Source organism: Urtica dioica, chromosome 8, assembly GCF_054948205.1.
Source record: "Urtica dioica subsp. dioica isolate 48M chromosome 8, U.dioica_male_clone48M_v1_H2, whole genome shotgun sequence".
NCBI classification, from domain to species: domain Eukaryota; kingdom Viridiplantae; phylum Streptophyta; class Magnoliopsida; order Rosales; family Urticaceae; genus Urtica; species Urtica dioica.
Window position 1 is genome coordinate 6653422 of NC_142763.1, and position 25161 is coordinate 6678582.

At 39.2% G+C, this 25161-nt stretch overlaps 4 protein-coding genes and 1 long non-coding RNA gene across 8 annotated transcripts; 2 read left to right on the plus strand and 3 right to left on the minus strand.

Moving 5' to 3' along the window:
• Positions 1-1883: 1883 nt before the first annotated feature.
• Positions 1884-4173, plus strand: LOC149387669 (UPF0496 protein At4g34320-like). The gene is made up of 2 exons (XM_089624655.1): positions 1884-3791; positions 3945-4173. Exon 1 carries the CDS (start codon positions 2584-2586, stop codon positions 3769-3771), a length of 1188 nt encoding a protein of 395 aa, XP_089480781.1. The 5' UTR covers positions 1884-2583; the 3' UTR covers positions 3772-3791; positions 3945-4173.
• A 541-nt stretch (positions 4174-4714) lies between these two features.
• Positions 4715-7802, minus strand: LOC149387670 (putative 1-acyl-sn-glycerol-3-phosphate acyltransferase 5). 4 transcript variants are annotated; one of them, XM_089624269.1, is made up of 5 exons: positions 7697-7789; positions 6629-7093; positions 6429-6559; positions 6187-6317; positions 4715-5510 (listed from the first exon to the last, which is right to left on the minus strand). In XM_089624269.1, exons 2-5 carry the CDS (start codon positions 7007-7009, stop codon positions 5071-5073), a joined length of 1083 nt encoding a protein of 360 aa, XP_089480395.1. In that variant the 5' UTR covers positions 7010-7093; positions 7697-7789; the 3' UTR covers positions 4715-5070. The 4 variants fall into 4 exon arrangements, with proteins under 4 accessions (XP_089480395.1, XP_089480396.1, XP_089480397.1 ...); XM_089624270.1 differs by having other exon boundaries at positions 4715-5125; positions 5226-5484; positions 6429-7093; XM_089624271.1 differs by having other exon boundaries at positions 4715-5125; positions 5226-5510; positions 6429-7093.
• A 3791-nt stretch (positions 7803-11593) lies between these two features.
• On the minus strand, positions 11594-12844 carry LOC149387671 (uncharacterized). Its single transcript, XR_016300849.1, has 2 exons — positions 12592-12844; positions 11594-11840 (listed from the first exon to the last, which is right to left on the minus strand). It is a non-coding gene; the product is annotated as an uncharacterized LOC149387671 (long non-coding RNA).
• Positions 12845-14941: 2097 nt separating this feature from the next.
• LOC149387672 (uncharacterized) lies at positions 14942-22396 on the plus strand. Its single transcript, XM_089623385.1, has 23 exons — positions 14942-15051; positions 15123-15454; positions 15964-16067; positions 16201-16269; positions 16513-16573; positions 16695-16834; positions 17330-17519; positions 17770-17831; positions 18102-18190; positions 18484-18556; positions 18650-18709; positions 19106-19255; positions 19354-19392; positions 19491-19528; positions 19768-19854; positions 20245-20410; positions 20496-20573; positions 20736-20872; positions 20986-21062; positions 21327-21396; positions 21549-21614; positions 21728-21870; positions 22131-22396. The coding sequence occupies exons 1-22, from the start codon at positions 14992-14994 to the stop codon at positions 21860-21862; spliced, it is 2283 nt and encodes a 760-aa protein (XP_089479511.1). The 5' UTR covers positions 14942-14991; the 3' UTR covers positions 21863-21870; positions 22131-22396.
• On the minus strand, positions 22262-24823 carry LOC149387673 (transcription termination factor MTEF1, chloroplastic-like). Its single transcript, XM_089622214.1, has 2 exons — positions 24433-24823; positions 22262-23157 (listed from the first exon to the last, which is right to left on the minus strand). The coding sequence occupies exons 1-2, from the start codon at positions 24821-24823 to the stop codon at positions 22394-22396; spliced, it is 1155 nt and encodes a 384-aa protein (XP_089478340.1). The 3' UTR covers positions 22262-22393.
• Between the last annotated feature and the right edge of the window lie 338 nt (positions 24824-25161).

Below are 25161 nucleotides of genomic sequence, written 5' to 3' on the forward strand. Positions count from 1 at the left end.
GTAATCATATATGAATAACTAGATATGTCAACCAAATGAAAAAAAAAATTATTTATTTTTCATTTATATTATCATGTGATCGGTGAGGCATGAGTTTGAGTCAATAATATGAACAAAATATATATGTATATATATGCATATTACTAATTATATTTTGAGACACTCAAAAGTATAGTATTATCAATTTCTTTCTATTTTTCCTCACCAAAGAAGTATCATCAACTTGAAAAGAAGCAACAAACACAGAGGATCAGGAGGCCGGAGCTCGAGAGGGGAAAGGATCTCGTGTTTCTCTGACGTATCGTGGAAATTAAGTAAAATCTGTTTGAAGTCTCAACCAATTCCGTAGCGACGCGTGTAGTTAATTGCACGTGCTGATTTGTTAGCGTGCCAGCTAGGAGGACGGCAGCAGCAAAAATACAGCGCGTTCACACCGGAGTAAGAGGATAAAAGGGAAAGCCATCGAATGGCGGTGCTGTCTGCCATAAGGCAGCAATTTAGCCAAACGCAGATTTATTTGTTTCATAAATATTTATATTTCTTCATTAAATGCGAATATCTAACGCTATACCTATATACGTGTATATTGTTTCAGAAAAATAAGGAACGCTTATACGTGTATGTATCCATGGATTTTCGTTTACTTGCATGATCAGTCTTTCTAGAGAATGGGAGTGTGAGACCTTGGTTGGTTCCTATTTCTTATGGCATTTTTTTTTTGTACTATACATATATTTTTTTAAATGGATAAGATAATTATATGTTATAAAAAAGTTCCTATTTTATAATTTTAGTTGATTTATTTAAAAATTAAGAAAATAGTTCAAATTAAAATATGGCTCATATATATGAAGATGTAGACGGAATTTGGACTATTTTCATTATTATTTAAATATACTATTTAACTCTATCTTATTGTTTCTTAAAAAAAAACCATAATAATTAGAATGAAAAGAAACTCAAGATTAGTGGGACATGAATTCCAACCGATTGCGACCAAGTATGTACAAGAGTTAAAAATTTAAATTTCAAACACAGACCTACAAACCAACAATAAAAACTATGAAACATAAATGACTTTTCAAGAGTAGAGCAAACAAGTTATTCGGATAAAGGCCCTCAATGGATAAAATGCCAAGTAAAATAAATGGCTGATTTGCGTTGATATGTGATCATGTCGACCCTCGTGTCATTCTATTAGTTTGATCATGTATGTAATATCGTCACATATGAGCAAACGTAATCCAACAAAGAAAAATGAATTTTTCTGAAAGATCTTAAAATAGGTTGGTCGATGTATCTTTTTATATGGGTCTTTCTCTTGTGCAGGGCTATGGGCTATGAATTCAAATCTCACAAAGTAAAATTATTTCACAATGTGGAGTTTAAAAATTATCTTTGTTATTTATATTTTAATGTCCAATGTACTAAATTGTGTATTTACGTTCTCCACTATGTAAATAAATAAATATATAAAATAAAATTGTGGACTCCATTTCCTTCTCAATAGACGGCAAATTGCAAATTGCATCTGATACTTTATTTATAATTATATTTTATTTCACTTTGTTGAGTCGTATACGAGGAAGAATTTATAGGAAAAAGAAAAAGTGACTTCATAATTCCCAAATTTCTCTTCTAAAGACCACAAAGATACACTATCATTTTCTTGGTGAAAAAGACAACCAAACCAAACATACAGAAGGTCACAACTCACAACTCACAAAGGGGTTCTTTGGTCATTATCTATAATTGTATCTCCTCCTTTAATTTAAAACTTCGCAAAGAGACTTTTGTCTTTAACGAAATTAAAGACTTTTCAGGTTCGTGTCATCATTACTATTGTTATTTTAGTTACCGCCACTAACCATAAAAACATAAAACCAAGTCTTTAAGCCCAAGCTCTCTCCGCTGATTTAATGTCTTCTCACTAAAATCTCTCCGCTTACGGTTGTGTTGCGCGTCAAATGATTATTAAATTATTTTTTAGAGAGACAAAGTCACAAAGCATTAATCGAGAGAGAGAGAGAGAGAGAGAGAGAGGGATAGATTGCTTCCTGGATTTTCCATGTCCATATCCATCTCACTCCATTGCCTCATGCGTGCAAGCTAATAGTCTAATTCCCCCCAAAAAAATATAATCTCAAAATATAATCTCTAGCTCTCCAACACACATAAAAAATAGAAAAAGAAAAAAAAAGGAAAAACGAAAAAGCACACACATTTTCTTGGAATTTAGGAGTTTCTTTTCTTCAAGCTTATTTACAAAATCTCTCTCCCTATATAAACAAATACCTACAAAAAAAAAAAATTAAACCAATTTTCCCTCATCGCTTTCACTTCTCCAAACACAGAAACACAACACAAAAAGGGGGAAAAAAAAAAATTCATCTGATTCAGCGGTGATTCTCAAATAAGCAACTAGAAACCAAAAACAAAAACAGAGAGCAGATAAAGTTCGAGTCGTTTTCATTTTTCTTGATTACTGTGATGATCTTATAGTCTGAAGACATTTCGACAAAAAAAACAAAAAACTTTGAAACGGTTCTGGGTTTAGATCTGGAGTATTTCGAAGGCTAAACCATGGGAAGCCATATGAGCAAGAAATCGCATCACAATGCCGGTACTTCTTCTTCGGCGACCACAACGACGACAACGACGACGACGACAATCAACGCACAGCAATACTCAGCGGAGCTGAGCTCATACGAGGCGGCTCTGAAGCTGGACTCGGACCTCCAATCGTTCGACACAGCGCTCCAAGCTCGGACTCACCAGGTGATCAACACCCTGGCCGTGGGCGTGGAGGTTCGAGCTCTCTCGTTCGAGTCTCTCAAGGAGGTCACCGAGTGCCTCCTCGACATGAACCAGGAGGTCGTGAAAGTTATCTTGCAGTGCAAGAAAGACATCTGGAAAAGCCAAGAGCTCTTCGAGCTCGTCGAGGACTACTTCGAGAACAGCCTCCGAACCCTAGATTTCTGCGCCGCCCTGGACCGCTGCCTCAAGCGCGCCAGAGACTCCCAGCTCCTCGTCCTCGTCGCGCTCCGCGAGTTCGACGGCGGAGGATCGTCGTCGTCGTCGTCTCCGGCCAGCCGATCCGCCAGGACTCTGGAGGAGCTCCGGCGATTCCGCGACGCCGGAGATCCGTTCACCGCCGAGTTCTTCGATCTCTTCCGCGATGTGTACGGCCACCAGGTCGCGATGCTGGAGCGGCTCAGCGGCCGGAAGAGCCGCCTCGACCGGAAGCTTCGCCGGATCCGAGCTTGGAGAAAGGTTTCGAGCATGATCTTCGTCGCCACTTTCGCCGCGGTTCTGATCTGCTCCGTGGTCGCCGCCGCCGTGGCGGCTCCTCCGGTCGCGGCGGCGTTGGCGGCGGCGGCGGCGGTTCCGGTAGGCTCCGTCGGGAAGTGGGTGGACTCGTTGTGGAGGAAGTACGACGACGCGCTGAAAGGTCAGAGAGAGGTGATCGGATCGATGCAGGTCGGGACTTACGTGGCGATCAAGGATCTGGACGGGATTCGAGTCCTGATTGATCGCCTCGAGACGGAGATCGAACGGCTGGTGAAGAGCGCCGAGTTCGCAATCGACGGCTCCGATGAGGCGGGAGAGGAGGCCGTGAGGGTTGGGATCGAAGAGGTAAGGAAGCATCTCGGAGTGTTCATGAAGGTCGTGGACGAGCTCGGAGCTCAGGCCGATGTCTGTAGCAGGGACATCCGGCGAGCCAGGACCGTCGTTCTGCAGAGGATCATCAAAAACCCTAACGGCCATTGATGATCCATTCAATTTCTTTGGTAAATTATGATAATTATTTACAAGTATAGTAATTCGTGTTGTTGTAAACTGTGATAGACTTTGTAGTTTAATACTTTTTTTTTAATTCAATGTACAATTTTAAAATTTAGGATTTTTTTTTTGTATATATTATTTTTACATGCAAATTGCAGTGGTTTGTTGGTGAATTACTGAGTAATCAATTGGGAAAATCTGAAAGGCGTTGCAATGACGAGCTGATTTTGACGTTTCCTCTAAAATTATTTCTATTAAGGTTTGGTTTCACTGTCAATCAGTTCTTAGGTAAAATAATCACTTAATATTGCACGTGTTAGTTCAACACAAGCCCAATTTTTAGGTGGAAATTGGAAGGAAACAAAATTCAGGTCTACATGGAGAGAGAGAGAGAGGAACAATCTGGCCAATAATTCGGCCAAGAGCATGGAATAATTGAATAAAGATAAATTAGACTCCTCATGATGGGCTTGGGTAAGAAGAGTTTATCATGAGTTATGACCAAAGCAAGAACAATAAGAGAACAAATTAAAGTGTAGAACTAGACTGAGTCTTTTACGTCAAGTGATTTCTTGAAATGGTCAAGCTTTCTGTGTGGTAGTCGGAGAGGATTTGCTGAGCGAAATACGAGAGAAGAAAGCAACAGCCAAAAAAAAAAAAAAAAGAGAGAGAGAGAAAAAAGAAAGTGATTAGCCTATTTCGTGGTACCAATTCATTTTGCTGTGACTTCTTCACAACTTATTGACCACTTAAGGGGAATTACGCAAACTGCTTGATGTCATCACAGTTTGCTTTCGCAATCATTTGGATTCTTTGTTTAATTTTTAATCATCAAACTCTTTCAAACACAATTTGTTGAAGCAAAACGAAAAAAAATAAAATAAAGATACAGATAACAAGAAGTAGTTGGAACACATTAGGAATTTGGTTATTGGATTCCATACACCAAAAAATTTGGTTAAGCAATTCCATTCTAGCGATCACAACACTTTTCCTTCAAGTCCTAAAATAAATCTTAAAACAAAAAATATAAATACATAGGTTGCAAAAGTGAGTCGGTTTATATGAGTTCTCTGGCAAGAGAAACGACACGTCGTTCCACAAATATATCATTGCCTTGGCATTCAAGTAACATAATTCATCAATAGTCACCTAGCTAGCAGTAAGCATGAACTTTTTAATCGATTCAATAACCATTTTATTGCGGACATGAATATCCAGAGTCGAGTACATGATCAGTGTCACTAGCATATAAAAATTGAATAAATTAGTTAAATAATGACCTTAGGAAGATTTTCGTTTGAGCCGAGCTTTGACTAGATCGACGATTGGAACGGGTCTTATGTTGAAACGCGCGGCTACCGAGAAATACACGCAAACCAAAGGCACGTAAATCTTAAACCATACCGAGGAGAAAAAAGTAAAGTATGTGAAAATACCGGTCATGAGAATCACCGCCGCGAAATTCACCAGGCACTTGGCAGTGGAGAGATGATCCTCGGTTCCTTGGTCGGGGAACCGACCCCGGGAGCGGAAATCGGAGAGCATTTGGTCCTTGAGACGGAAAGCGTTGACCAGCCAGGCGTTGACTTCTTCCTCGGAGACCGGGATCGAGTCGAGCGAAACGCGCCGGACGTGAATGTGGACTTCTGAAGGAGCTACGCCGTAGACATTGTCCATGAAAGTCGGCAAGCAATGCTTGTATGCGATAGTTATGTTGTAAACTACACACACACACACAAACCAAGTTCACATATCAAAGAAGAGATTTGATTCGATTAAATATTATCCCGAGTTATTGACAATAAGAACCCTCGAAATTCTTTGATACATCGATGGAAGATGCAAGATTAATGAGACGTAGGGATTGAAAAAACAGTATAAAAAAAAAAAAAATAAAAAAAAATAAATAATAAATAAAAAATAAAGATGCACCTTAAAAGGTTAAAGTGAAATTGTCCCATTTGTCACCAATTTTATAACATTTTCCCACTTTTCACCAAAAGACTAATTTGGCCCAAAATGCCACCGATATGTCAACAATGTTGACATCTAATAGTGAAGGACAAAAATAGATGTCAACATTGTTGACATAGATGGTGGCATTTTGGGACAAATTAGTCTTTTTGTAGAAAGTGGGAAAATGTTATGAAATTGGTGGCAAATGGGTCAATTTCTCAATGTTAAAAGGTGCACCTTTATGCATTCAAGAGACCCGGTAATAATTCATTTCCCCTAAATAATCATTCTCAAACTCTATTTGTAAACTTACTACTCTCACTGATAAGATTAAAGATGCATTTCAGACTATAAACAAGCAACAAACTATTTACTTATCATGAGTAGCATACTCTGATTGATATGTAATTACAATATAAATAAAAGATAGGCATAAGAAACCTGAATCGAGAGTTGCTCTGAGGCTATCCAAACAGAGAAAGAAGCCCTTTGTTTTCGGGAGCAAGACATGGTTTAAGACAGGAAGGCCGTTTTGCTCCGCATATTTCTGGCTACGAATGCACTTCTGCTCTCTGCATAAAGTATACACAAATTCAACTTTTTATTCACAATCATAGAGGTTAAGAGTGTAAAAAACTACTATTTGAGTGAGAGAGTGATGTAAAAAAAGATTTCATATTTACGTGAAGTCGGTGCCTTCGGGGAAAAGGGAGAGCCAGAGCGGGTCCCTCGGGTCCCGAAAAGACGAAACCATCGCTTTCATCACAGGCTCGTCGATCTCCCACTTCCTCGCGACGGGAACGAACTCCATGACCTGAAACGACCAACCGAACAACGGAAGCTTCATGAGGCTGCTCTTCAAGACGTACTTGATATAACCCACCATCCCTTTTCGCAGCGCCAAGTCCCACAGGTACATCCAATCCACCTCAGTCCCGTGATTCGCTATCAGCAAAACCCGCCCATCTTCGTCCCCGTTCCCGAGGGCTTCGCCGGAGAACACGACTCGGGTTCCGTTGATCTTCTCGAAGAGGAACGGCCACAGAGCGATCCACGACCCGAAGAAGAACGAGGTCGCTCTCCGGCTCTGTCGGGTGCTGAGGAATCGGGTTACGACCGCGGTTGCGAACCCGATGTAGACTAACATCATGAACGCCGTGGAGACGAGGACGACCAAGCACAGGACGCCCCGGATTATCCTGAGCGGAGTCAGAGCGGCGCGGTTGGTTTCGTCGGTCGTCTGAGAAGGGTTTTTTGCTTCCATTGTTCGAATGATCAAGAACCTCGCAGCATTTCTATTGACACGGGTTCTCTATCTCTTTCTTTCTCTACATATATATGTATACACCTGGAAAAGAGCATTAGAGAGAGACTCAATGCTGTTTGTATTTGATTTATTAATATAAAACTGGAGAACTACTTGGATTCTCTATCTTCTATCTCCAATTTTACAGTGAAAAGACCAATATTGCAAAATGTGGACAAGTATGAATACCAATTCCAACAATAAGGGATAAAAATGAAAAGAAATCTCACAATTTATCTTGATCATCATCTACCAAATTCTTTTCAATCAATCTACTGCAAAACCCATCAGCTCATTCGTAAAAATCGTAAAAGAAATGAGCTTTGGCTTCATAGTCAATTACTTGATTCTGATTGATTAGCAAGAAGGGTATCATTTTTACAATATATAGATCCGACTCATTTTTTTTCATTACTTTTTTTTTCTCCACAAAGCACATCTGAAATATCAATGCCAAACAATACCGGGAAGAAATAAAAGGGTATTTTTCCCAAACAAACAAAAAAAAGAGAGTAATTAACTCGAGTGTTGTATAGTTGCTGAGAATGTAGTGAGTGAATAAAGATCAAATAGCTTGAGGCCATGTTTTTAAGGGCACGGAAAAGTATCGACAAAAGAAAAAGGGAAGAAAAAAAAAGGAATTACCTTGAAAATCGGAAACAATGTCGAAAAATTTGATGTTTGTTTGAAGTTTGAACGCTTGAGCAGTCGGTTACCACTGTTGGACGGTAGTACCTGCTGCTGAACAAGGCTATAAAAAACTAAGGATCATATCCGCCTAAAATTACGAAATATGCCACGAATCTAATGAACGAATTTTAGGAAGAATATTTGAGAATATTTAAGGAGACTCATAAGATCTTAAAATATAAAACAAATAATATTGTTTTTTTAGAAACATAAAGGGTATTATAAAATAATGACTGTTTAGTTGAAAATATAGATTCTATCTTGAGATGAATTCTTCAACTAAACAACTTTAGAGAAAGAACACACATTATTAATTCATAAGAAGCCATATTAGAGTCCCCTAAAATTTAGTTAACAAGTTTATTACTAGACAATAGACATAAACTTAGAGTTAGATGCACAGACAAGACTTAAAACTCATTTGAAATAAAAAGTATTTCTCTAAATTTTGGATGTAGTCTTAGTCTTTATATTTGACTTCAATTGAATGGACAATTTCATATTCATAATGTAAACTAACAGCCTCAATTCAGGTTACGGACGCATCAATGAAGTGAGAATGATGTCATGTCATTTACGTCTAACAATGACATTGATGAGTTGTTCAACAACTTTAGATCGGCATGCCTTACTCCTCAAGACCTGGAGTACTCTTCATTTACATATTACGAAGGATCTTCCTCTTACAACGACGAGTACTGTTCACCACAACCTCTCAGCACCGTCGCCAGAGTCCAGTCGCATCCAGATTATCCCCCGTACTCTTGGTGGCAGAGGGTCAGGAATTCTTAAAGCAGTGGTGATGTCTCTCTCGACGACGGCGCTACGTGACAGCATGACTCACTGGGAGTGGGCTTCTGATCGTATCCGCCCGAAGGCAAAACTACCACCTGAAACTCCGGCCGCTGTGATACGTACCACCTCTTACCCACTTGCCGAAACCATCGCCGAGCTCTGAACCTGCCGTCCCCATCATCCACGTACCAAGTTATGCTCGTAAGTCATCATTTTCATTTCCCTCAAATAGTTCACAAGCCCTTGTTCCGCATTCTTTCTATCCATATGATGGTTCTCGTTTGGCGAACACTACTACAAATTAGCATATTGGGTGCGGAAGGGTATTAGGTGCGACATGTCGCACCTAAAAGTCGCACCTAAGCCAATATTAGGTGCGACATGTCGCACCGGATACTCATCCGGATGACTAAAAATTTCGCTAATGTTTAGTGCTATTCGGTGCGACATTGTCGCACCTAATACCTTTAGGTGTGACAAATGTCGCACCCAATGGGTTTCAAATTTAAACTTTTCAGCCGAATCCCGCCGATTTTTTTTACAATGTCGCACCCAATATGATTATTAGTGCGACAGTATCGCACCCAATATGAATTAGAGTTTTTAAACCCAAACTTCCTTCATTTTCACTCATTCTCGCTCACTTTCTCTCTCACTCGATCTGTCTCTCTCTCTGCTCCTCGCCGCCGTCCCTCCCCGGTACGTCTCTCTCTGTCACCGTCTCTCTCTCTCACACACACACTCTCTCTCTCTTTCACCGTCTCACACTTTCTCTGCAAGTCAGCCGCCGCCGTCCATCCCTACCGCCGTCGCCGTCCCTCCCCGCCGCCGTGCCTCCCGCTGCTCCGCCCCACCGTCGCCGTCCTGCCCCGCTGCACGTCCCGCATCCAGCCCCCGTCCCGCCCCGCTGCACGTCGTCGTCCAGCCGCTGCCCCGCCGTCCAGTTTTGTAATTTTTTTTTTAATTAAAAAAACGTATTAGGTGCGACATTGTCGCACTCGAAAATGTCGCACCTAAGGGTGTGACTATTAGGTGTGACATGTCGCACCTAATGCCTTTAGCGACGGGATATTAGGTGCGACTTTGTCGCACCTAATGTCGCACCTAATAAACTATTAGGTGCGACTATTGGGGTCCGAGTGGAAGAGCACATATGCGAGGTCCGATTCTTGCCGGAGTTTTTAGACTCAAGGTCTCCGTGGAAAGGCCCTATGATTTACATGTACTACATAAACTGCATCGTCGAACGATACAAATCCGATTTCTCGAGGAGAGTCGCATTCACGGAGGTCCATATGAACTTCATCGGCGACGTAGGTTCGATTAGGAGGGCTTTCGATTTTCTCGAGGGTTGGGGTTTGTCACGACCCGCAAGCGATAGCTCGCCCACGAACCGCGACCGATCAACTCAAATCTGTACATAACTCATAATATAAACACATATATTAAACATAATAAAATAGTTTGCGAAAATTCAGGGAAATTTTTCGCTTTTATAACTTAGAGTCTTATAGCGACTCCTATACAAATATGTTCCGGAACGTTTTAACAGAAGACACTAACCCCCGATTAAGAAACCCCATAGCCCATAGGTCAAGGCAATACGCGCTCGATCTCGGTCTTCAATCTCGTTTCCCGCTTACCAGCTTTTCCCTTATCTACATTACCAAGGGTCATAAAACTATGAGTCGATTGACTCAGTAAGTGGGAGTCTATCTATAAAGTAAAACGACTAATGCCATGTGACGTGCAAACAAAAACACAAGAATGCAGAATGATTGCTAGATATCGCTAGAACATAACAATAGAGCATGACTGACGCGTGATATCACACTCTATCTATTCACTTGTCGTTCTGCAAGATCGTACATCCTCTTCTGCTACGATCTCCACAACGACAATAAGCCAGCCTCAGACCTCGAGCAGCAGTCTTACGGCGGCTTGGGTGTTTTAAGATTGTCTGGGATCCACTAGTGGTACCATCTTCATCTGACGTCGGCGCATGTGTGCCCCCTTGGCACGACAATGAGTTCACTCGAGGCGACTGCTCATTGCTGAATGGGTTCACTCTAGGCGACTGCCCATTACCATCGGGTTCGCTCGTGGCGACTGCCCGTTATCGTTGGGTTCGCTCGAGGCGACTGCCCTTTACCATCGGGTTCGCTCGTGGCGACTGCCCGTTACTGTTGGGTTCTCCCCAGTTTTGAGTACTCAACGCCATACAGACCACCTAGGTCTGCCACAAACACAAGTCGTTGACTTGTGGGTACCACCGACACGAGTTAATTAAAATTTGGGTACCCTGCAGCTAGCAGCGTACACGCTAAACTTATATACGGAAGAGCGTAACGGGATAAACCCCGAAAGAAATTATTGTTTCCCTTTGAAGCTCGTTAAGTGTTTTAAGTTGAAAGCTCGAAATGTGACTTCCGAACTCTCTACTCTCGATCGAATTTGAGAGTCTATCGCTCTTCCGTCCTCTCGATTCTAACCTACTTCCTAGAGTTAGAAGAGAGTCTAACTATACACAGAGCAAACGTGGCTGGTTCAAGTTAGCGTTTGAACCTAACGGGCGTACCCGAACTAAGTTTTCAAGCAAGAGTGGCCGAAGCCTTAACTTTCGAGTTTATTCATTTTAGGCTTTTACCTACTCTTGTTTACTAGCAAGCAAATGCACAAACAAACAGGGTTATACCCTTGGTAAGTAGTTGACTTATGTCTCCTCACTTACCTGGAATTGTTCGACAGACGGCTCGACGATTCCCGTAGATGTCTTGCTTCGCACGTTCTTCGAGGCACTTGGCTCTTGTCGAAACGTCGAAAGAATTAGCATCCGGAGTTGAATATCCGTTAGTTATTGGATTCAAGTTTACTTAAAGAGGATAGGGTTCGTTGTCGGGATTAGAGTTGGTTCGGAATTCGAGAATTTAATTTATTATTCCCCGGTTCTTCGGAAGTTTATTCAAGACTCACGTATTCTCGTATCGAGAATGATACGAAATAAAGTTCAACGAGTAATCATGAGTCTTAAATAAATCAAATAATCCGAAATCAAAATAACCGAGAATTCCAAACGAATAATTAAATTAAATTCAAAAACATCATTAAATAAATAATTATAAATTATTTATTTAAATACTGAAAGTACATATCTAAGAGTATTTAAACGCTATAAGCGATTTAAAACTCACGAGTTAATCGAGCTTTATTTCGATAACTCTTTCACTTGATATCTTCAGAAACTGATCTCGTCGCTCTTGACTCGTCTGGTTCCCGTTCGTCCGTCAAGATCTGTAATACAAACCTGGAATCCCATAACGAGTTAACATCTTAATTCCAACTCTAATAAACTTCCAAAATCCAAATCCCGTTTTCATAACTTACAACCCGAACCCAAAACCAATTCAAGCGAACTCAACCCGAATCCAACTAACCGAAAACGTCCTAACACAACAACGATCACAAACATATCAAACCGATGCTCATAATCAATCCACAAAACAGTCTCAACACCTCACATGACCCAAAATAGCTCACGGCCAAAACACACAACCAAACTAAACAATTTCAAAACCTCAAAACAAACCCACGGTCAAGCAACTACTCAACCCAAGGTATATAGGTTCTCAGATTTATCCTAACAGCCTCAGATAACAACAATTCATCGTAAATCTGAAAACAAACCTTAAAGATTCACACGGCCAAGAGCAATCCCAATGAAAATTCGTCCAAAAATTCAACAGAATTCCAAACAGCCATTATCAACCAAAACTCAAGCTTTAAACAGGTTTAGAACGTCTCAGAATCATCACATAACTCGCAGAAATCAAAAGCCCCAAACAAAACCTAGTTTTTCACATTTTCGGCCAAATTTCATACCAAAACCAAGAAAATTCATAACAATGCTCAAATCCGAGTTAGGAACATCTTTAATCAAGTCCCACAACCAATTAAAACACATCAATTCCACTGATTTCGACTCGGATTCAAAACCCCCAATTTCACAAGCTATGAACCCTAGCTTTGAATCCAAACCAAAGAGAAGAAATCCTCACCTTAATCAGCGAAATCCCTTGCTTCCACTACTTCCTCGTCCTCTTCCCGGTGATTTCCCCTTGCTCCAACGTCCCGGTGGTTCACGGCGAGCTCGCGGCGGAGTGCTTCCTCGGCGTGGACGCGCGGCGACGTGGCTCGATGGCTTGATGGCGCGCAAAGAAGAAAGGAAGGAGAAGAGTGAGAGAGGATGGCGGTGATGATGAGGCTTGGTGACGGTGAAGATGGAGCTCGGTGTTGTTTTTTTTTTTTTCCTTTTCCTGGTTCTTTTGGCCGAGCGGTGAGAGGAAGAAGATGGAGAGAAGAGAGAGAGAACGAGAATGAGAGAAAGAAAGAGAGTGAGGGAGGTGATGTGGCCGAGAAAGAGAGAAGGAGAGTGGAATATAGAAGCTATGTGGCACTCTCACGTTACGCCACGCGGTACAAGCGGTCCACTCAAGCTTAGACACGATTCTCTTAAAACGACCCCTTTTTCCTCTTTTTCTTTCAATCTCGTCCTTCAAAATGTTGCACATAAGTCCTTTTAAAATAAAACCTCACAATCTTGTCCTTAATTAATTAAAAATAATCTTGAAAAATAACCGAGAAAATTATTATTATTTCCCGTTATCTTGAATATATCTAAGGGATTCCGGAATTTATTTTTACTCTTGAGATTTTTAAATCTCCGAGTATGTTTCGAATAATAATATTGGATTACTCGAATATTCTCATTCCGAAATTTCATCGACCTTAAATATTATTATTTTCCAAGATATTTAAAATTTAAGGACGTCTCATATGCAACAAGAATTTGAATTAAAACTCGTCCATTTTATTCAAATTCACAAGTCGAGCGGTTACAAAAGTTTATACATTACAGGGTTTGATCAACTACTCACCTCAGCTCTATTTTTATTTTTCTTACTTTGTCAGCATTTTGGGTCTTTAACTCAATTTGGTTTTGGTTCATTCACAAATTGGTGAATAATTTTTTTTGTTGCTTTATTGAATTAAATTTCTAATGGACTGCAAATTACTTGTAAAAATAGTTTGGCAATGTATGTGAAAATTAGATAATTTAAAGCATCTACAAACAATTGAAATATGAAACTTGTGAATTGACTTGGTATTAAATTTGTAAGAGTATGTAGACAGATATTACTTCAGTCTTCATATTTTTCACCACTAGTTTATGCTTTAGACTCCAGTACGTTTTTTACATAGCTGATCCCTTTTCATCTAACCAAGTTTGCATCTAACTTCTCTATTCACATTGGGGAAACATTGACTTGTATTAGAAAAAAAGCATGCTTAGAATTTGTTTTGGAATATTTTTGGAATAAAGCAAGTTAGAATTCTTCTTCAAACATGTAGATGTGAATGTAATTAGCTATAGAAATATGAATTCTTAGATATATGTTCGTGTTATTCATACTATAATTACTAGTATCACGCTTTGATGAAATACTTTAAAGGTGCGAATCTCATCAATGTCAACATATTATGTCATTTGATAAGATATATGTCAACAAATCATGTCATCTGTGGAGATAATGTCAATAAATCATCAAATAAATCAAAATTTGTTGACATATATATCAACAAATCGTGTCGTTTATTGACATATATGTCAACAAAGTGTGTCATTTTTTTTAATCATTCACAAACTGAATCTCTCAAAATTGCTTTTTTTTTTAAATTACATGAATTAAAAATAACTTATACAATGCAAGTCCGATGAAAGCTTGCTACTCGGGCTTCGTGAAACATACAAATGAATATGATAAAACATGAAAATTATGTCAACAAATCGTGTCATTTGTTGACATATATGTCACCAAATTATGTCATTTGTTGACATTGTTTATATATATATATATATATATATATATATATATATATATCAATAAATCGTCAAACAAGTTTAAATTTGTTGCCGTAAGATTCATTGAAAACAAATAGAGAAAAAAAAGATGACAATATATTATCTCTCTTGAATTTAAAAAAGAAGACAATATATTATCTCTCTTGAATTTAAAAAAGAAGACAATATATTATCTCTCTTGAATTTATTAATAATTGTCCAAATTATGATTTTGATTGATTATGAGATTTTTTTTTAGAAGATTCTTTGGGTTTGTGCCATGAGAGAAATTATTGTAGGAGGTAAATTTTAAAGAAAATAACCAAATTTGTCATTATATTGGGCTTTATTAATAGAAAGCTTGTTGACCAAGCAAACCTTTTCTTCTTTTGGGTTTCCTTTTTTCTTTCTTCCATTTACATATCAGTCCCTGAAAAAACCCATATTACACTTTAGACCATACCTGAGTCCACATTCATTCGTTTCTTTCACTTTTTCTTCTCCGTCTTCGTCTTCTTTCTTGAATAATTTTGTTGTTCTAAAAGCCTCTTCTCTCATGGACATCGATTTTACCGAATACCAGTTGCGCTGCCAGCTTCACGGCCACGAAGACGACGTGAGTCTCTCTCTCTCTCTGCATTTGTATCAATTCTCACTAAACCTAATCGAGTGACCTAAAATCTCCAGGTTAGAGGAATCTGCGTCTGTGGCGATGTCGGAATCGCGACATCGTCGCGAGATCGGACGGTGCGGCTTTGGACGCCGGACGCCTCCGACGCGCGGCGCTACTCCGCCGCCAAGATCCTGTTTGGCCACACGAGTTTCGTTGGTCCGGTGGCTTGGATTTCGCCCACAGAGGATATGCCGGCCGGCGGGATCGTCTCCGGCGGAATGGACACGCTGGTCATGGTTTGGGACCTCAGGACCGGCGACCCGGTGCAGACGCTGAAGGGGCACCAGCTTCAGGTCACCGGCGTTGCTGTGGACGGCGGCGACATTGTGTCCTCGTCTGTTGATTGGTGAGTTTTCTGTTTGATTCCCGGCGTTTATGAAATATTTTTTATTACCTTGTTTTGGTTGAGGTTCATTTGATGCAAATTTGACATATGGAGGAATGAAAGGGGAGTAAATTGGGAAGAAGAAACAGTAGTGTTTTGTAACATAGTGGTATATTCTGATGATAAGTTGCAGTGATGCATTGTGTTAAAGATTTGATTTCGGCATGAGAATCTTGGCTTCAAGTTGTTACGAGTTTTGGTAGATGAAGGAAAACTCGTTGTAGGCTTAGATTCTTTTATTAGTAAATATAACAATAGTATCTTATGCTTGTGAGTTTTTGTTGGAGTCATTGCAAGCATACTGCTAGTCTGTCTTCTCAAAGTTCTCGCTTTTTTAAGCCTGGAGAATGGCATTGCCTCATCTGTAAAATGGGCGAATCTGTTTTTGATTTTATATGATTTTTTTTTTGGGGGTGTTTCATTTGATTGGAATTCACAAACCTGTAATCTCTTTATTGTATTTGAAATAGTACTCTAAAACGGTGGAGAAAAGGTCAAGTTGTTGAATCCTGGGAAGGTCACAAATCACCTATCCAAGCAGTTATCAAGTTACCTTCAGGCGAGCTTGCCTCAGGTAATTATCATATAATTAGTAGTTTTAAACTTTCAACAATGTATTGCTAATTTCTTTAAGGGTATAAGTTATAAGAACATCCATTGGAGTTGTTGAAGCTATACATCCTCGTCATTCTTATGTTCAATTTTAGGTTCAAGCGATACGACTATTAACATTTGGAAAGGCAAGGCATGCACACGTACCTTGGCGGGGCATTCAGGTTCGGTTGTTTAATTTTAGTTTCGAACATTTCCACGTAGTACATATATTAGGTTTAAACAAAATTTTATTGCTGGCATTTTAGTGAAAGACACCGAGCTCATCACACTGATGTTTGACTCATTTTATGGAAGTGCATTGATTAGATTACACTTTTTGGGCTCCCTCAATAAATGTAAACCATATTTTACTCTGTTGTCTGAAATAAATTGTCATCTGAAAGTATACATGTATGTGGTTGCAGACACTGTCCGAGGATTGGCAGTGATGTCTGATATTGGAATTCTTTCAGCATCACATGATGGGTTAGAATTTCTTACTTTTCTCAGCTTTCGAACTTTTTCTTTTGGTGCGAAGTGCATCCCTAATGATGTTAATACAATGTTTTCATAACAACTCAAGCTTTATATGGTGACAATGATGCAGTTCCATTAGGTTATGGGCTTTGACGGGTGAAGTATTATTGGATATGGTTGGTCATACATCCATTATCTATTCAGTTGATTCACACGAGTCTGGCCTTATAGTCAGTGGTAGTGAAGATCGTTTTGCAAAGATATGGAAAGGTAAAAGCTTTCTATCTCAACCTCATAGTCATTTTGCACTGAAGGGATAGTTTCTAAATTTCTCTCCTGTTTCCAGTTTATGTGCTTATTTCTCACAGTTATATGATTTATCAAATGTATGTTATTTATTTTACTCCTAGACTTACAATTCTTTGGTTGTCATTAGAATAGAAAGCTTATGAAGACCTATAAGTTTGGATCTGATGGATTTTATATAGTTTTGTTTGGATGAAGCTGAGGCGAAAAGCATAGTGCTAATAGAAAAAAAAAACTGTTTGGCTTTTAATCTTTTCTAGTCTCATCAATTTAAAATAGGCAGTGTATAACTTTCAAAGCGCCCGAGATATTCATTAATCATTAGTATAACTTTTGTGCATTTGGGTGCTCCGGTATTAGTTTTACTTCACAGGGCATTAGTTTTGTCCAAATTTTTTAATGCTTGCAACATGAATGTCATTTTAGTTTATAACCTTGAGTTTTAATCAAATTGTTCAGATGGGGTATGCGTTCAAAGCATAGAACACCCCGGCTGTGTTTGGGATGCCAAATTCTTGGAAAATGGGGATATTGTGACAGCGTGTTCAGATGGAGTTGCACGTGTTTGGACAACGAATCATGATAAGATTGCTGATCCAGTAGATCTCGAGTCATATGCATCGCTGCTTTCTCAATACAAATTGAGCCGGTACGATTCAAAGCTTATCTACCAGTTTGAGTTATTAATCTACTAGCCTAATATTGTCCGAGATTTTGGTTTTGTCATATCAATCTACTGTCATGGCTTGCCTGCATTCTCTCTCAAACAAAATCCACGCCTCATAATTTTTTTCGTTGCCTTTCATTGAATATCAACTGCCCCCTCAAATAAGACTTCTCTTGAGCCTTTACTTCCTCTTTTTTAGCTGTCTGGTTTTCACTTTGTGGCTTTTTTTCAGAAAGAAAGTTGGAGGACTAAAACTGGAAGATCTACCCGGACTCGATGCTTTGCAAATTCCAGGTAATACTGATAGTTTTAATTTTTCATTTTCTGGCAACATTGAGCTTAGAATGCTGTACTGATCAAAAGGTTACTCATTGTAATTTTTTTAGTGATAGTCTTAAGATTATAGATGAGGTTACGAATAACAATTTATGTTCATATAACTTCCAAAAGCAATTCAGGCTACCATAACTTAATGTAGCCTCGTGTGTTCATGGATTCGTATTAACTTCATTGTTCTTGAACTCGTTGATTATTATTCACGTGTTCAAACATTATGATATACAGGCTCCAGTGATGGTCAGACAAAAGTTGTTAGAGAAGGGGACAACGGTGTGGCATATGCTTGGAATTTGAGAGAACAAAAGTGGGATAAAGTAATTATCTTTTATATTTTGCATTGTCTATATCAAGCGTTTTGTTATGCTCTTGTTTTCATGTGGCTCTGAAATCATCCATTTCTGTATTTTGCAAGTTTTCATTTGCTGGTTGCAACTGTTAGCATATTTTCTTGTACTTGTATCCACAAAAAACTATATGCTGCTTTATTTGTGTTTGACTGGAAACATTTTAGAAAATGAACATATCACTTTTCTGCGTCAAGTTCTTCAAACAAGTTTCATTTATTTACTTTGTGTTATATCCGTGTCATTGATTTTGTGTTAACTAGATTGGAGAGATTGTTGATGGACCGGACAACAGCACAAAACGTCCTGTTCTTGATGGAATTGAATATGATTACGGTAAGCATCTTTATTTCTGAAATTTCAAATCAGACACATTATCAATTATAAATCGATTTCAAAAAAGAACTTCATCTTCTCTTTTTCTTTCAGTTTTTGATGTTGATATTGGAGATGGTGAGCCCATACGCAAGTTGCCTTACAATAGATCAGGTAACTACTTGTTCTCTTCTCTTCTTCCATATTTTAGCCCTCTTTAAACCGCTGCAACTCTTCATTTTTAGTTTAGTATCCATTTACGTCTATATATTGGAGAATCTCAATTCTTAAGCTACGAATGGGATGTTAGGATTCTGTGGTCTAAAGTGCACTGAATAATAAATTTTGCCGAACATATGAACATTTTGTGGGCTGTAGCATGTGGTCTCTCATTTAGCTTTATCGAGATATAGGTTTATAATCACAAGTTGTTTATAGGTGTTGAGTTTGTCTACAATTCGCATTAATTATATAATAAAAAATCTTGATTTATATTTTAGTACGGTGCGGTTACATTGGCCGCACAATCAGTTTTTGAGACAATGAGCAATAATCAAATTCACTGAACAGACACTCCGTACGACACTGCTGACAAATGGCTACTGAAGGAGAATCTACCTCTCGCCTACCGACAACAAATTGTGGAGTTCATCCTCCAAAATTCTGGACAACAACAAGAGTTCACTTTTGATCCATCTTTCAGTGATCCCTTCACTGGCTGTGAGTATTGTGTCTTCTGGTCAATTGCGTGAACAACTTGAAGATACTTCTCCTTTTGTCTTTGGTTGGTTAATGTGGTTGTGTTTTTCATTTTTCAGCCGGCGCTTATGTTCCTGGAGACCACTCCAACAAGTCCGGTACTGTTAGGTCTTTTTTCGCTAGCTGATTTGCTTAATCTGTCATGTATGAATTGCAAGCATGCAATCACTCTGTCTAACTCTTTTACATCTAGCAGCCAGTGCTTCTGTACCAACTTTCAAGCATATTCCCAAGGTATGTTCAATGCATTTTCTGTATTAATCCATTACTCATTTGAATAATTGAAATTAATATTGTTATTTACAGTTACCACCGTACAAAAAAAATTAGCCTAGTTCTATCTAGTTCAGACCAAAATGCAAACCTGTGTAGACTGCTTTGTTTCTCTGCTATTATTATTTATTAGTTGTAACAGACAACAATTTATCTAGAAAATTATATTCATCTAACGTTTTTATTCTACATCTTTCCAGAAAGGAATGCTTGTTTTCGACGTGGCTCCGTTTGATGGAATTCTCAAGAAGATTACAGAATTTAATTTTGCTCTGCACTCTGATCAGGCAGGTTCTTAATGTAACTGAATATGCGGTCAATTATTTTAGGTGGTTAGTTACAGTTTACCAGCATGATTGGGTGTTTATGCGTCTCTTTCTTTTTCTGAAGTATTTCGTATAGAAGGGATTTTCTTTTAAATTTAGAGGTGTTCTCTGTTATATATTTATCCCTTGTTTTTATCTGCAACGGGTTATCTATGTAGACTGTCCTTCACCTTATATTTTGCAAAGGAAAAAAATGGTATCTAGGCCAGTGGATTTCTTTAAAAGTAAGATGGGGATTTAACTAGACCTCAAGATGCTCATAGAAATATTGTAATTTTTTCTTCTTTCAAATCTGTTGTACTTTATATCAATCCATAGGTTCTGATAAAAGATTGGATTTTTTTTTTGCAGGAAAACAAGCATTTGGCTCTATCAGAGCTTGAGCTTTCCAGATTGGCCTCTTTAGTAAAAGTTTTGAAGGACACGTCACATTATCATTCTAGCAAATTAGCAGATACTGATGTTGCTATATTGGTGAGACTGATAAAGTCATGGCCACTTGCAATGATATTTCCAGGTTGGAGCTAGACCTCTCCGGAATTTTTATTTTATTTTTTTATTTAGAAGTTAACTTTATGGCTTGTGTGGTCTTCTATTTGCAGTAATCGATACTCTCAGGATTGCTGTCCTTCATCCGGAAGGAGCTACTCTACTTCTTCAGCACGCTAAGGATACAAATGGTACTGCTATTAGAAATACCCATGCCTTAATTTTTCCATTGAAAGATTTTTCCGTGGTAAATTTTCTCCGACGCTTTACTCCGTTCTACAAATATATAACAAAAAAAATAAAAATTGATATCTGTAATTTGCTATCGTTGACTTTCTGCGTCTTTTGTTTAGATGTGTTACTCGATATCGTAAGAAAGGTGGCCGAAAACATTTCAGTACCAGCGATCCTCCTGACAAGCATTCGTCTTGTTACAAATTTGTTCAAGAGTTCTTGCTATCTTCACTGGTTGCAAAGACATCGTGGCGAGGTAAAAAAATGAGAGTTTGCTAAACTTTCTTACAGGAAGATTTCCAGTTATCTACATTCCCACGATTACCCAATATCCCTGTATAAGGAATTCTTCAACTTTTGATATTGCAGGTTCTTAATGCTTTCTCTGGTTGTCTTTCGTCTACAAATAAGCATGTACAGTTAGCTGGTTCAACCTGTCTATTGAAGTAAGTATAAAATTTGACTACACAATTGCATAAAACCACAAGGATCAAATAGGGGTTTGATTCCATAATCTTTACACTTGCCTTTTTTTCAATGATTTTATTAATTTATTTATTTGGGAGCACTTTTCTCTAGCCATCTCTTTGATTTATTGATTTATTGATTTATTTATTCTCTGGGTCGGTTATTTCTGATGAAACGAAAGGGTTTTATGCATTTTGTTCTTCCTCTTTTTATGATTGGAGCCATGTTTCGTAATGTGCCAGCTATGCGGTGCTGTTGATTGAAAAGAAGGATGAAGAAGGTCAGTCTCAGGTTCTTTCTGCTGCTATAGAGGTATGATTCACTCTTTCAAAATATTTTGTGTTGAAAACGGAACTTCATATTTCCATAATGTTGAGCTTGAATTTATTTGTGCTACGTTTGCTATTACAGTTTTTTTGGACTTGGGTTAAATATTATAACTTGATAATATATCGTTTCTGCAGCTTGCCGAGCAGGAAAATCTAGAAGTTGATTCAAAATTCCGTGCTTTGGTTGCAATCGGATCACTGGTATGTTTCTCACCACATGCATAATTATCACATGTTAATCAATCGGTGCCGAACAAGCTCGGCGCGTTTGTTTTCTCTTATCTTATTTATTTGTATATTTGTTTTTGAAACAGATGCTGAACGGTCTAGTCAAAAGACTAGCTTTGGACTTTGATGTGCAAAGCATAGCTAAAGCAGCAAAAGCTTCCAAAGACACCAAAGTCGCTGAAGTCGGAACTGATATCGAGCTCGTAATCAAAACAAACTGAATGTTGGGGTAACTTATTTTCCTTCTCCTTTCTTTTTTTACAATATGTTATTTCCCAATTGGCTAAGCTTTTTGTGTAGTGAGACAGATTGAATCTAAACCCCCAAATCAACCGTAAGTTGAATGAAGCATTCAGTGCAATTACACTCTAATTAACCCCATGACCCTGTTTTCCAGTTAGAAAACTACCATTAGATGTTCTGAGATATATTTGTGACCGTTTGGAGATAGCTTTTTTATGTAGTTTTTGTAATCTTGTTCTCTTACAGATTTTTGTGCAAAACACAAGAGATCGAAGGGAATCGAGCAAAGGCGATGAAAGACAAACCTGCCCCAAGCATAGACACTTGTTTTTAAATTCCCAAATTCGCCGATGCTCAGTTTAAGAGCCTGCCATGAATTTTATGAAAAGGCAGTTTATCTTGTTGTATACTTTTTCTCGGAACAGACGGTAACAAAGTGATGTTTTTATTTTGTAATACACTATCCATATTCAATTAAAAAAAAAAAGTAGGTTACGGTAATTATTTGATTATTTCCATTTGGCATAGAACTTTTGGTCACCCCATATCAGCATTCGATTGAGAGGAATCTTGACATTCCTCTTCTTGAGATGCTCGTGCCTGGGCGCGATTCTCTTGCCCAAGCTGAACCCAAAGTACTGCGGAAACTTGAGCAGCTCCTCCGACCCTCTCTCCATCTCCCACACCAAGTAGTCATACTTGTGCCGCAAGACTCCCTCGACGCTGTACCCGAATATCGCCGGAACCCTAGCGCATGCCCGCTCGGCCTCCTCCCCTGAGAGCCCCGCCTCGTCCCTCAGGAACCGGAGCTTCCTCTCGAGCTTGTCGACCCGCGTGTTGAGAAGGTGCGCGTTCAGGCTCGTGGGCGACCCGAGCCCCGCCACCCCGACCCGCCGGAGCAACTCCAGGCTCGGCCGGAGGCAGTACTCGACGTCGGAGAATATCAGCGCCGGGCACCGCAGAATCATCTGCCGTGAATCCTCCGGCGAGGCAGTGGTGACCTCGTCCCCCAGGAAGGCGAGGATGGCGTCCACGGTGGGCCCGCCGGTGGGACGGAAAATGTCGGGGGCGTGGGCGGCGAGGCGGGGGCTGTCGCGGTCGGAGAAGCCGCTCGACTTGAGGGACTCGACGGCGGCGAGGATTCCGGCGATGGCGTCGGAGGTGGGGAGGTTTCTGGGGTCGATGTCGGGGCGGATTATGCCGACGGTTTTGAGGTAGCGGATGTTTTCGCGGTGGGAGGTCCGGAACTTGACGGTGAGAGGAAATCGGGTTGTGAAACGCCGGGGAAGAGAAGTGGTCAAAAAAATCCGATGAAGTAGATGAGACCATCATTTTTTTCAAAAAAATTCACTATGGATACGTGGTCTTAGTTGAAAGGTGGTTGTTTTTCGCGTGGGTCTTTGAGAGTGGACAAGGGATATTTTTTTTTCTCTCTCTCTCTTTTTTTCTTTTTCTTTTTTTTTTTTGCATGGAAGCATTTAGTCCGGGGAAGATATAGGCTGTCTGTCTAGTTCTATAACTTCTATTAGACATATTTGCTATATAGTCCAAAGGTCAAGAAGGGAAGACTAGATAAGTACGTCCACGTTTTTGCATTCCTTTCCATTAATATATAGATTTTATTTTTATTTGTATTCGCGTAGTTTATCTTTCGTTGCGAACTGTATGAATTTGTTTATATTAAAATAAAACAAATATAGGAAAAGTACGTATCGGCATTGTATATGATAAGATGGTAAAAATGATGGGATTGGGAGAGTAATAATGGAGGCAAAAACACTAATGGTACTACTACTACTTACGTTCGAAAACGTGCAAATAATAAAAAATAAAGTCAAACACAACCGATCTTTGGCTGCGTTAGTTCATTCGTTGAGTCATTCGTTGTATCTACATTCTTGAAATTTTAACAGTTCAACTTTGTTCAAGACAAGGTTACACTAATGGTACTACTAGTCTACTACTACTACTACTTACGTTCTATATCAATAAAATGAGCGAAGAGAAGATTGGTCTCTCACACAGATCAATCCCCCAAATGACTCATATACAACTACAATTAACAAACACAAACACAACCGATCTTTGGCTGCGTTAGTTCATTCATTGAGTCAAAACAAATCATACCGGGTCGTGGATGAATAGCGGGGGCTATGTATATTCATCATGTTGGACTTGGTGGCGGAGTTATACAAAAAAAGGGTTTCCGTGCGTGCGGCCTTCTTCACCTTATGAACAGTTACGTGGTGGTATTTATTTAATCATCATATACTTTAATTTTTTTAATACTTCAGCTTATTAAAATGAAATGAAAATAATACTTCATTGATATTGATCAAGAAAGGAATGATATATGAGAGGTTGATCACATCCCAACTAGGTTGGCACCCGCTCAACTCTCAGCATTTAACATTCAGTTTGTATTTACAATTACAACCATATATCCAATGGAATGGAAACAAACAATACCAAAAAAATAATTAGCTAACTAATGAGGGAAAAAGAGCCGGTGGGCCTTGGTGTTCTCGACTTTCTTGTTCTTGAAAACCTTTGCGATCCTTTCCTTCACAGTCATGCCTGTATTTGACTTTGTCTTTGTCTTTGTCGTCTTCGCGAAGCTTTTCCAAGAGCACCTTCAAGCTCTTCCCGGGTCGTTCTTGCCCTTTCATCGCCGTTGACTTGTTCTTCGCCTCATCCTCTGCATCGCAACGCTCTTTCCACAGCAACAACTTCTTCATACACTTCCCGGGTCCTACTCGTCCTTGCGTTGACTTCTCATCCTCGTTGGGGTTGCTTGTAACGCAAGAATAATCGGCTGAAATCGACGAAAACTCTTCGCTCAGCAACAGGTCATGTTCGTCCCGAACGCTCTTCTTGAACTCGTCGCTGAAGAGGAACTCCTCGTCCAATGCTGGAAAATCACTCCACAAATCATCCATCGCACCACAGTTATTAACGGAACTAGGATCAATCTGCAATCGATATTCTCCAAAATTAATCGAGTATTAGCTTACGAGTTAAAGACTAATGCGGCAATATTTAGGGTTTTGTATTTGGGTTGATTACAATCATGTATCGCAGTAAATGTGGGTAAATTAATTAAGGAATTGTTGACGTACGTTGAATGATCGACTTTTGTTGCTCACTTAGCTTTATCGCCTTCAAGAATCACTATTAGGGCTTCAGCCTGTGATTAGTTAAGACTATATATGAGAGCAAATCAAGTAAGTTAAGTCGGTGGTAGATTGTAATTAATGCAAAAATTAAGCAACTCCTA